At 57.6% G+C, this 12,500-nt stretch overlaps 1 protein-coding gene across 1 annotated transcript in view; it reads right to left on the reverse strand.

The window, feature by feature from the left end:
- Positions 1–12,500, reverse strand: part of LOC149431657 (serine/threonine-protein kinase 36-like) — a 46,395-nt gene that overhangs the window by 14,302 nt on the left and 19,593 nt on the right. The window contains 13 exon segments of the mRNA XM_089665425.1: positions 521–631; positions 3,865–3,925; positions 4,007–4,101; positions 7,663–7,761; positions 8,922–9,017; positions 9,618–9,718; positions 9,873–9,965; positions 9,968–10,004; positions 10,083–10,182; positions 11,231–11,316; positions 12,121–12,209; positions 12,212–12,287; positions 12,395–12,500. The exon segment at positions 12,395–12,500 is cut by the window's right edge and continues 32 nt beyond it. Of these exon segments, the coding sequence (XP_089521551.1) occupies positions 521–631; positions 3,865–3,925; positions 4,007–4,101; positions 7,663–7,761; positions 8,922–9,017; positions 9,618–9,718; positions 9,873–9,965; positions 9,968–10,004; positions 10,083–10,182; positions 11,231–11,316; positions 12,121–12,209; positions 12,212–12,287; positions 12,395–12,500 (1,150 nt within the window).

Here is a 12,500-nt window from a genome sequence, read left to right on the forward strand (position 1 = left end):
CAGATCTTTTGAGGCTTCTTTCCTGCTCCCCATGGCTCAGTAGGGGGGGGGGGGGGACTTGTGATCCCGGGGCCCCCGGGGGAGGAGACTTCTGATTCCGGGGGGGCGGAGACTTCTGATCCCGGGGGGGTGGAGACTTCTGATCCCGGGGGGCGGAGACTTCTGATCCCGGGGGGCGGAGACTTCTGATCCCGGGGGGGTGGAGACTTCTGATCCCGGGGGGTGGAGACTTCTGATCCCAGGGGGTGGAGACTTCTGATCCCAGGGGGTGGAGACTTCTGATCCCGGGGGGTGGAGACTTCTGATTGGGCCATTTGGGGGATTTCTGTTCTCATTAGGATTTATAAAGCAGCCAATCAATGATGTGATCATACATGGTGTCACATGATCACCGTCCTTCCATGACATGATCAGTCAGATTTTCATCATCAATGCCAAAATGTCCTCATTTCTGCCAGAGGAGGGAGACTTCTGAGCACACACAGTATATAGGACACTGATGGGGGAAGGGCAGACTTACCTGTGGGGTCCCTGACAGACATACTCTCATGGCGCTCAGCAGGACGTCCGGGGACACGAGGTCGGGCTCACCACAATCATGCAGGGAAGCCGCCAGGACAGTAGCCGCAGCCTGGGGGGGGAGGGGAGGAATAGGCTGTAATAAGATACAAAGAATGAAGGGACCTGTGTGATCAGGCTCTGATGGAAGCAGACCTTCACGCTAGATCTGAGCCTGTAAAGTCGGGCTTAGTGCAGCTGAATGAATATTCAATATAAGAGTCAGACAGGACAGCTTCCTCAGGGCCTTAGCACACAGGAGGGGCTGTCAAGCTGAATCAGCCCATTCATTTTATGTGACCAACCCCATTGATTGCACCAGCAGACCCCCAGCAGATCCTCACATCCCTGGCAAATCCCCGTCAGATCCCCGACATCTCAGGCAGATCCCGGGATCCCCAGCAGATCCTCACATCCCGGCATCCCCGTCAGATCCCCGCAGAGCCCCGGCAGATCCCCGACATCTCCGGCAGATCCCCGCATCCCAGGAAGATCCCCGGCATCCCTGGCAGATCCCCAGCAGATCTCTGGCATCCCCCCGGCATATCCCCGGCATCCCAGGCAGATTCTTGCATCCCCGGCAGATCCCCGACATCTCAGGAAGATCCCCGCATCCCTGGCAGATCTCCGGCATCCCCCCGGCATCCCAGGCAGATCTCCGGCATCTCCCCGGCATCCCAGGCAGATCCCCGGCATCCCAGGCAGATCCCCGGCATCCCTTGCAGAGCCCCAGCAGATCCCCGCATCCCTGGCAGAGCCCCAGCAGATCCCCGCATCCCTGGCAGAGCCCCAGCATCCCTTGCAGAGCCCCAGCAGATCCCCGCATCCCTGGCAGATCCCTGGCAGATCCCCGGGACCCCCAGCAGATCCTCACATCCCTGGCAAATCCCCGTCAGATCCCCGACATCTCAGGCAGATCCCCGGCATCTCAGGCAGATCCCGGGATCCCCAGCAGATCCTCACATCCCGGCATCCCCGTCAGATCCCCGCAGAGCCCCAGCAGATCCCCGACATCTCCGGCAGATCCCCGCATCCCAGGAAGATCCCCGGCATCCCTGGCAGATCCCCAGCAGATCTCTGGCATCCCCCCGGCATATCCCCGGCATCCCAGGCAGATTCTTGCATCCCCGGCAGATCCCCGACATCTCAGGAAGATCCCCGCATCCCTGGCAGATCTCCGGCATCCCCCCGGCATCCCAGGCAGATCTCCGGCATCCCCCCGGCATCCCAGGCAGATCCCCGGCATCACAGGCAGATCCCCGGCATCCCAGGCAGATCCCCGGCATCCCTTGCAGAGCCCCAGCAGATCCCCGCATCCCTGGCAGAGCCCCAGCAGATCCCCGCATCCCTGGCAGAGCCCCAGCAGATCCCCACATCCCTGGCAGAGCCCCGGCATCCCTTGCAGAGCCCCAGCAGATCCCCGCATCCCTGGCAGATCCCTGCATCCCTTGCAGAGCCCCAGCAGATCCCCGGCATCCCTTGCAGAGCCCCAGCAGATCCCCGCATCCCTGGCAGATCCCCGGCAGATCCCCGGCAGATCCCCGCATCCCTTGCAGATCCCCGGCATCCCTTGCAGAGCCCCAGCAGATCCCCGCATCCCAGGCAGAGCCCCGCATCCCTTGCAGAGCCCCAGCAGATCCCCGCATCCCAGGCAGAGCCCCAGCAGATCCCCAGCATCCCAGGCAGATCCCCGGCATCCCTTGCAGAGCCCCAGCAGATCCCTGCATCCCTTGCAGAGCCCCAGCAGATCCCTGCATCCCAGGCATCCCTTGCAGAGCCCCAGCAGATCCCTGCATCCCAGGCAGAGCCCCGGCAGATCCCCGGCATCCCAGGCAGATCCCCGGCAGATCCCCGGCATCCCAGGCAGATCCCCGGCATCCCAGGCAGATCCCCACATCCCTGGCAGAGCCCCAGCAGATCCCCGGCATCCCTTGCAGAGCCCCAGCAGATCCCCGGCATCCCAGGCAGATCCCCGCATCCCTTGCAGAGCCCCAGCAGATCCCCGGCATCCCAGGCAGATCCCCGGCATCCCTTGCAGAGCCCCAGCAGATCCCCAGCATCCCAGGCAGATCCCCGGCATCCCTTGCAGAGCCCCAGCAGATCCCTGCATCCCAGGCAGAGCCCCAGCAGATCCCCAGCATCCCAGGCAGATCAGATCCCCGGCATCCCTTGCAGAGCCCCAGCAGATCCCCGGCATCCCAGGCAGATCCCCGGCATCCCTTGCAGAGCCCCAGCAGATCCCCGGCATCCCAGGCAGATCCCCGGCATCCCTGGCAGATCCCCGGCATCCCAGGCAGATCCCCGTCATCCCAGGCAGAGCCCCGGCATCCCTTGCAGATCCCCGGCATCCCCGGCAGATCCCCGGCATCCCAGGCAGAGCCCCGGCATCCCAGGCAGAGCCCCGGCATCCCAGGCAGAGCCCCGGCATCCCAGGCAGAGCCCCGGCATCCCAGGCAGAGCCCCGGCATCCCAGGCAGAGCCCCGGCATCCCAGGCAGAGCCCCGGCATCCCAGGCAGAGCCCCGGCATCCCAGGCAGATCCCCGGCATCCCAGGCAGATCCCCGGCATCCCAGGCAGATCCCCGGCATCCCAGGCAGATCCCCGGCATCCCAGGCAGAGCCCCGGCAGATCCCCGGCAGATCCCCGGCATCCCAGGCAGATCCCCGGCATCCCAGGCAGAGCCCCGGCATCCCAGGCAGAGCCCCGGCATCCCAGGCAGATCCCCGGCATCGCCCCGGCATCCCAGGCAGATCCCCGGCATCCCAGGCAGATCCCCGGCATCCCAGGCAGATCCCAGGCAGATCCCCGGCATCCCCGGCAGATCCCCGGCATATCCCCGGCACCCCAGGCAGATCCCCGGCACCCCAGGCAGATCCCCGGCACCCCAGGCAGATCCCCGGCACCCCAGGCAGATCCCCGGCACCCCAGGCAGATCCCCGGCATCCCAGGCAGATCCCCGGCACCCCAGGCAGATCCCCGGCACCCCAGGCAGATCCCCGGCACCCCAGGCAGATCCCCGGCACCCCAGGCAGAGCCCCGGCATCCCAGGCAGAGCCCCGGCATCCCAGGCAGAGCCCCGGCATCGCCCCGGCAGATCCCCGGCATCCCAGGCAGATCCCCGGCATCCCAGGCAGATCCCAGGCAGATCCCCGGCATATCCCCGGCATCCCAGGCAGATCCCCGGCATCCCAGGCAGATCCCCGGCACCCCAGGCAGATCCCCGGCATCCCAGGCAGATCCCCGGCATCCCAGGCAGATCCCCGGCACCCCAGGCAGATCCCCGGAATCCCACCAACAGACACTCACCACCAGAGGCGGAACGCTGCATGTCAGGAGACGAGGGAGGGCGCCCACTGCTGGTGACAACCTGTAATACATGACAGATGTGATCAGCACTGTGATCCTCCACAACGAATGGGAGGCTGATGACTCCGCCGGGGACACTCACATGTCCGGGACACACTGCAGACGAAGGGCCAGGACTGACAGGAGGAACAGGGACAGTTCTGCGATGTGAACATCAATGGCATCCCACAGATGAACCTGAAACATAAAATGGGACTTTACTCTCCATGTAATATCCGAATCTGTCGCCCATCGAGGGACACAGCATGAGAATAATACACAACCTGGGGTTATACTGCCATCTACAGGAGAAGCAGAAGGCCGCCCCCCTACCGGCTATAGCCCCTCCCACCTGCTCAGGTGTGGCAGAAGACCATACCATAGGAGGGGAGGGAACATCTGGTGGGACTCCAACCAATGAAAGGTCCGGCACGTTCCATGAAGAATCTGGTGTGTTACCATCTGTCAGCATATGAGGGATAAGTGAATGGGAAAAGCCTCAGTCTCCCAGAAGGTGGAGCCAGGAGATCAAAACCAGCAATATAGAAGCAGTGCGGACCCTGGGATAACCGATCCGTCCAATCCGCACGCGGCATAGATCAGAATACCGCCCCCCTGAGGACATTCAGGAAGCAGGATTCTCCAGAGATGCTTGAAGTCCGGCTCTGCCATTCCCTGACGTACATCCCGTGACACCTCCAGATGGGGAAGTCCGGCTCTGCCATTCCCTGACCTATATCCCGTGACACCTCCAGATGGGGAAGTCCGGCTCTGCCATTCCCTGACGTACATCCCGTGACACCTCCAGATGGGGAAGTCCGGCTCTGCCATTCCCTGACCTATATCCCGTGACACCTCCAGATGGGGAAGTCCGGCTCTGCCATTCCCTGACGTACATCCCGTGACACCTCCAGATGGGGAAGTCCGGCTCTGCCATTCCCTGACGTACATCCCGTGACACCTCCAGATGGGGAAGTCCGGCTTTGCCATTCCCTGACGTACATCCCGTGACACCTCCAGATGGGGAAGTCCGGCTCTGCCACTCCCTGACGTACATCCCGTGACACCTCCAGATGAAGAAGTCCGGCTCTGCCATTCCCTGACGTACATCCCGTGACACCTCCAGATGGGGAAGTCCGGCTCTGCCATTCCCTGACGTACATCCCGTGACACCTCCAGATGGGGAAGTCCGGCTCTGCCATTCCGACGTACATCCCGTGACACCTCCAGATGGGGAAGTCCGGCTCTGCCATTCCCTGACGTACATCCCGTGACACCTCCAGATGGGGAAGTCCGGCTCTGCCATTCCGACGTACATCCCGTGACACCTCCAGATGGGGAAGTCCGGCTCTGCCATTCCCTGACGTACATCCCGTGACACCTCCAGATGGGGAAGTCCGGCTCTGCCATTCCCTGACGTACATCCCGTGACACCTCCAGATGGGGAAGTCCGGCTCTGCCATTCCCTGACCTATATCCCGTGACACCTCCAGATGGGGAAGTCCGGCTCTGCCATTCCCTGACCTATATCCCGTGACACCTCCAGATGGGGAAGTCCGGCTCTGCCATTCCCTGACGTACATCCCGTGACACCTCCAGATGGGGAAGTCCGGCTCTGCCATTCCCTGACGTACATCCCGTGACACCTCCAGATGGGGAAGTCCGGCTTTGCCATTCCCTGACGTACATCCCGTGACACCTCCAGATGGGGAAGTCCGGCTCTGCCACTCCCTGACGTACATCCCGTGACACCTCCAGATGAAGAAGTCCGGCTCTGCCATTCCCTGACGTACATCCCGTGACACCTCCAGATGGGGAAGTCCGGCTCTGCCATTCCCTGACGTACATCCCGTGACACCTCCAGATGGGGAAGTCCGGCTCTGCCATTCCGACGTACATCCCGTGACACCTCCAGATGGGGAAGTCCGGCTCTGCCATTCCCTGACGTACATCCCGTGACACCTCCAGATGGGGAAGTCCGGCTCTGCCATTCCCTGACGTACATCCCGTGACACCTCCAGATGGGGAAGTCCGGCTCTGCCATTCCCTGACGTACATCCCGTGACACCTCCAGATGGGGAAGTCCGGCTCTGCCATTCCCTGACCTATATCCCGTGACACCTCCAGATGGGGAAGTCCGGCTCTGCCATTCCCTGACGTACATCCCGTGACACCTCCAGATGGGGAAGTCCGGCTCTGCCATTCCCTGACGTACATCCCGTGACACCTCCAGATAAGAAGGCACTTATCCCCAGTCCAGACATCTGCAGGGAAAGTCTGCCTGCCAGTCCCAGAAATGTGAACCACATAGAGCAGCCTCGGTAGGAAGGACCGCATAGAGCAGCCTCGGTAGGAAGGACCGCATAGAGCAGCCTCGGTAGGAAGGACCGCATAGAGCAGCCTCGGTAGGAAGGACCGCATAGAGCAGCCTCGGTAGGAAGGACCGCATAGAGCAGCCTCGGTAGGAAGGACCGCATAGAGCAGCTTTGATAGGAAGGACCGCATAGAGCAGCCTCGGTAGGAAGGACCGCATAGAGCAGCCTCGGTAGGAAGGACCGCATAGAGCAGCTTTGGTAGGAAGGACCGCATAGAGCAGCCTCGGTAGGAAGGACCGCATAGAGCAGCCTCGGTAGGAAGGACCGCATAGAGCAGCCTCGGTAGGAAGGACCGCATAGAGCAGCCTCGGTAGGAAGGACCGCATAGAGCAGCCTCGGTAGGAAGGGCCGCATAGAGCAGCTTTGGTAGGAAGGACCGCATAGAGCAGCCTCGGTAGGAAGGACCGCATAGAGCAGCCTCGGTAGGAAGGACCGCATAGAGCAGCCTCGGTAGGAAGGACCGCATAGAGCAGCCTCGGTAGGAAGGACCGCATAGAGCAGCCTCGGTAGGAAGGACCGCATAGAGCAGCTTTGATAGGAAGGACCGCATAGAGCAGCTTTGGTAGGAAGGACCGCATAGAGCAGCCTCGGTAGGAAGGACCGCATAGAGCAGCCTCGGTAGGAAGGACCACATAGAGCAGCTTTGGTAGGAAGGACCGCATAGAGCAGCTTTGGTAGGAAGGACCGCATAGAGCAGCTTTGGTAGGAAGGACCGCATAGAGCAGCCTCGGTAGGAAGGACCGCATAGAGCAGCCTCGGTAGGAAGGACCGCATAGAGCAGCTTTGGTAGGAAGGACCGCATAGAGCAGCCTCGGTAGGAAGGACCGCATAGAGCAGCCTCGGTAGGAAGGACCGCATAGACATGCGAGGAGAGTCCTCCACACGGCATAGCCTGCTAATAAGGAGTGAGTCTTCAGAGAAGGGGACAGGAGAACCAGGACCGGCCTGAACTGAAGAGGCCAATCACAACACAGACTGGTGGTCACTACTGACTGCAGGACCATGGCGGACAGAACCCCAGAATACCGCATTTCTGCCATTCATCCACCAGTGGCTGTGATAATAGCAAAGTCCTACAATTCAGGTGAAGGGAAAGAGACCTCAGTTCTTCTAGGGGCACTGAGCAGAACCGAGCAAGCGTGAGGTAGGAGGGGGTTATAGCCTCTGGGGGGGGGGGCTGCACTTTATGTGCCTCGTATTTATTTCCCCTGTAGAGGGCAGCATAGCCTGGGTTTACTATCAAGCTGAGTCCCCAATGGATGACAGAAAAGTCAGCAAAGAAACCAAAATTGAACTGGAAACGCATCAACAAATGGGCAGAAAATGCTATAAAAAGGTGAAATTAACTTCAGTCTCCTATTAGACCCGCCATGGAATGACTTACCTCTCCCTCCACACGTGACACCACAGACTGGATGGCATGACTGTCATCTAGCAGCCGTTGGCAGGCCCCCACACTGACATGACAACAAGCATACAGAACCTGCAAGAGGGAACCAAATATCAGCAGACACTCCCAGGAGGAGGCAAAGAGGGCGGAGAGCTAGAGGGGACAAATCCAACCAGACACTCCCAGGAGGAGGCAAAGAGGGCGGAGAGCTAGAGGGTACAAATCTGACCAGACACTCCCAGGAGGAGGCAGACAAACAGGGCGGAGAGCTAGAGGGGACAAATCCAACCAGACACTCCCAGGAGGAGGCAAAGAGGGCGGAGAGCTAGAGGGGACAAATCTGACCAGACACTCCCAGGAGGAGGCAAAGAGGGCGGAGAGCTAGAGGGGACAAATCCAACCAGACACTCCCAGGAGGAGGCAAACAGGGCGCAGAGCTAGAGGGGACAAATCCAACCAGACACTCCCAGGAGGAGGCAAACAGGGCGGAGAGCTAGAGGGGACAAATCTGACCAGACACTCCCAGGAGGAGGCAGACAAACAGGGTGGAGAGCTAGAGGGGACAAATCCAACCAGACACTCCCAGGAGGAGGCAGACAAAGAGGGCGGAGAGCTAGAAGGGACAAATCCAACCAGACACTCCCAGGAGGAGGCAGACAAAGAGGGCGGAGAGCTAGAGGGGACAAATCCAACCAGACACTCCCAGGAGGAGGCAGACAAAGAGGGCGGAGAGCTAGAGGGGACAAATCCAACCAGACACTCCCAGGAGGAGGCAAAGAGGGCAGGGAGCTAGAGGGGACAAATCTGACCAGACACTCCCAGGAGGAGGCAGACAAAGAGGGCGGAGAGCTAGAGGGGACAAATCCAACCAGACACTCCCAGGAGGAGGCAGACAAAGAGGGCGGAGAGCTAGAGGGGACAAATCCTATCAGACACTCCCAGGAGGAGGCAGACAAACAGGGCGGAGAGCTAGAGGGGACAAATCCAACCAGACACTCCCAGGAGGAGGCAGACAAACAGGGCGGAGAGCTAGAGGGGAGAAATCCAACCAGACACTCCCAGGAGGAGGCAGACAAACAGGGCGGAGAGCTAGAGGGGAGAAATCCAACCAGACACTCCCAGGAGGAGGCAGACAGAGGGGGCAGAGGTTTAGAGGGGACAAATCCAACCAGACACTCTCAGGAGGAGGCAGACAGAGGGGGTGGAGAGGGAACACAGCTCTGCAGACATTCCCACAAAAATTTAAATATTACCTTCAGCTGGCTGAGAGTAAGCTGAGAGTCAGATAATAAGCATGAGAAGAGAGTTCCGGAGCTTGACAACAACTTGTCCGAGATATACATAGAGACCTGCAATGACAAGAGGAATCACAGTGCACACACACTTCCAGAGCCCGTTCTCACTATGGCCTACGCTTCCAGAGCCCGTTCTCACTATGGCCTACGCTTCCAGAGCCCGTTCTCACTATGGCCTACGCTTCCAGAGCCCGTTCTCACTATGGCCTACGCTTCCAGAGCCCGTTCTCACTATGGCCTACGCTTCCAGAGCCCGTTCTCACTATGGCCTACGCTTCCAGAGCCCGTTCTCACTATGGCCTACGCTTCCAGAGCCCGTTCCCACTATGGCCTATGCTTCCAGAGCCCGTTCTCACTATGGCCTATGCTTCCAGAGCCTGTTCCAGTCATGGCCTTCACTTCCTGAGAGAAGGACAGACCTATTCCTATGAATGGGTGAAGGAGAGTTCCTGAGAGAAGGACAGACCTATTCCTATGAATGGGTGAAGGAGAGTTCCTGAGAGAAGGACAGACCTATTCCTATGAATGGGTGAAGGAGAGTTCCTGAGAGAAGGACAGACCTATTCCTATGAATGGGTGAAGGAGAGTTCCTGAGAGAAGGACAGACCTATTCCTATGAATGGGTGAAGGAGAGTTCCTGAGAGGAGGACAGACCTTTTCCTTTAGCAGTCGGTGTGGGGTGGACACAGGGACATCACATACAGCTGCTAGGACATCAAAGCAAAGACGTAGCCAACGCCCATCTCCAGAGATCTCTAAGAGGCAGGACAGAGATATCAGAGTCCTGAACAGGAGTAATGTATTATGACATATTGTATGGAGTACAAGGCCATGACATAGGAGTCGGGTAGGAGAAGGTCTCCTCTAACTGATCATGTCCATGGGGACACACAGACAATGAAGACATACCTTGCCTCAGGCGCTGTGTCCGCTCAATGATGGCGTCCAATACATCCTTATAATCAGACAGAAGGCTGCTGAACAGCTGAGCGCAGTCCGCTGAGCCCCATAGCTGGCACTGGCACAGAGGGACACCAAACACTACAAGGTGGAGATACATAAATTAGGAGAACGCCAAGATGGGCACATATAGTACACATCACTGAGAACACAGGTTACCTCTAAACTCCGCTCCACCAATACATCCTCGTCACCGGGAGGAAACGATAAAATGATCCGCAAGACATCCAGGAGATCCTCCGCACAGGTCTGCAGAGTGCTGTATAATAATTTCAGATATGAGACACAATACGACTCCAGGCATGAGACACAACATGTTGAAAGGAGAGCACATACATGACACAGACCAATGTGGGTGATGGGGACAGAGGTACACTGTGACACCAATGTCAGATGAGGAAATGTACTGAATGAGGCAGAGTGGGGGAAGGGTTCAGTCACTCTTCTGCTAGCTGCCATACCGAGATGAATAATTACCGGGGGATGTCCATCTGTGGGACTACCAGACACACAGTCCTGGAAAATCACACCCTAGTCACAGCTCTTCCACCAATCTGATAGTTTTATTTTAGGTGGAGTTCTGGTACATCACTAATAATCAGCTTGGTGCAGATCTCCTTACAGAGGTATGGCCGGTATGACTCTCATGGACAGAATGCCACAAAGGAGGGGGAAGGACAGCTTGGACTGGACAGAATGCCACAAAGGAGGGGGAAGGACAGCTTGGACTGGACAGAATACCAGAAAGGAGGGGGAAGGACAGCTTGGACTGGACAGAATACCACAAAGGAGAGGGAAGGACAGCTTGGACTGGACAGAATACCACAAAGGAGAGGGAAGGACAGCTTGGACTGGAGAGAATACCAGAAAGGAGAGGGAAGGACAGCTTGGACTGGACAGAATACCACAAAGGAGGGGGAAGGACAGCTTGGACTGGACAGAATACCACAAAGGAGGGGGAAGGACAGCTTGGACTGGAGAGAATACCAGAAAGGAGAGGGAAGGACAGCTTGGACTGGACAGAATACCACAAAGGAGGGGGAAGGACAGCTTGGACTGGACAGAATACCACAAAGGAGGGGGAAGGACAGCTTGGACTGGACAGAATACCACAAAGGAGGGGGAAGGACAGCTTGGACTGGACAGAATACCACAAAGGAGGGGGAAGGACAGCTTGGACTGGACAGAATACCACAAAGGAGGGGGAAGGACAGCTGGACTGGACAGAATACCACAAAGGAGGGGGAAGGACAGCTTGGACTGGACAGAATACCACAAAGGAGGGGGAAGGACAGCTCGGAACTCACCATGAAGCCTCTGGATGACTCTTGAAGCAGTAGTAAGAGTTCAGAAGAACAAAGAGGTCCGCAAGAAAGGACGAGGTCCAAGAACACTGGAACCAGAACCAATACACAATCTGATTAGAAAACCCTTCTACTATACAGAGCATTCAGAAAGTATTCAGACCCTTGGCAACAACACTTGTAATTTAGCTCTGATGCCTCCCATTTCTCTGGATCATAGCTGAGATGTTTCTACACATTGATTGGAGGCCACCTGTGTAAATTCAAATGATTGGACATGATTTGGAAAGACCACACCCCTCTCTCTCTATAAAAGGCCTCACAGTTGACAATGCATACTGTATCAGAGCATAAGCCATGAGGTCAAAAGAACTTCCTGCAGAGCTCAGAGACAGGATTATTCCAAGGCACAGATCTGGGGAAGGCTACAAAAGAAATTCTGGCTGCACTGAAGGTTCCCAGGACAACAGTGGCCTCCATAATTCTCAAATGGAAGACGTTTGGCACAACCAGGACTCTTCCAAGAGCTGGTCGCCCGGCCAAATTGAGCCATCAGAAGAGAAGGGGCTTAGTAAGAGAAGTGACCAAGAACCCAATGGTTGCTCTGAGCTCCAGAGATCCTGTGTGGAGATGGGACAAAGTTCCAGAAGGACACCCATAACTGCAGCCCTCCACCCATATGGGCTTTATGGCACAGTGGCTGGCCAGAAGCCTCTCCTCAGGAAAGCCTGCTTGGAGTATGCAAAAGAGAAAATAAAAAATGAAGTTAAACAACTGTAGTTATTCGGCTGCAGCATAACACTGACAAAAGTGAAAGGGGTCTGAATACTTTCTGAATGCACTGCAGATATTACTACCCCCAGGTGTCTATCAATCATAGAAGAATCTGACACCTGTCGCACGTTGTCCTTCAGTGATTGGCCGATGAGCTGCAGAAGGAAATGAGGGATCTGTAGCTCCTCACAGAGGTCAGACAACAGGGCGGGTCACAGGCCGATGACAAGAGGTTACAGATTACACGAACAGCTGGGCGAAGGCGTGATACAGCTTCCAGCGACACCTAGACACACAAATCATACTCACATTGTTAGGATGGAAGGATTGGTGAGGCCACCATGAATGGTATCATCCTACAGAAAGGTATGCGGTGGGAAGGAATACACTGACCGGAGGATGGCAGTCTCGGAGCCGGCCATGGACTCTCTTCCTGAAGCTAGGGTCCTTGAGGAGCAGGAAGGGGGTACTCAGCTGGGCCACAGATGGGTCAGTAGCT

Source organism: Staurois parvus, unplaced genomic scaffold, assembly GCF_062004578.1.
Source record: "Staurois parvus isolate SC_StPar_1 unplaced genomic scaffold, SC_StPar_1.0 ptg002187l, whole genome shotgun sequence".
In the NCBI taxonomy this organism is placed as follows: domain Eukaryota; kingdom Metazoa; phylum Chordata; class Amphibia; order Anura; family Ranidae; genus Staurois; species Staurois parvus.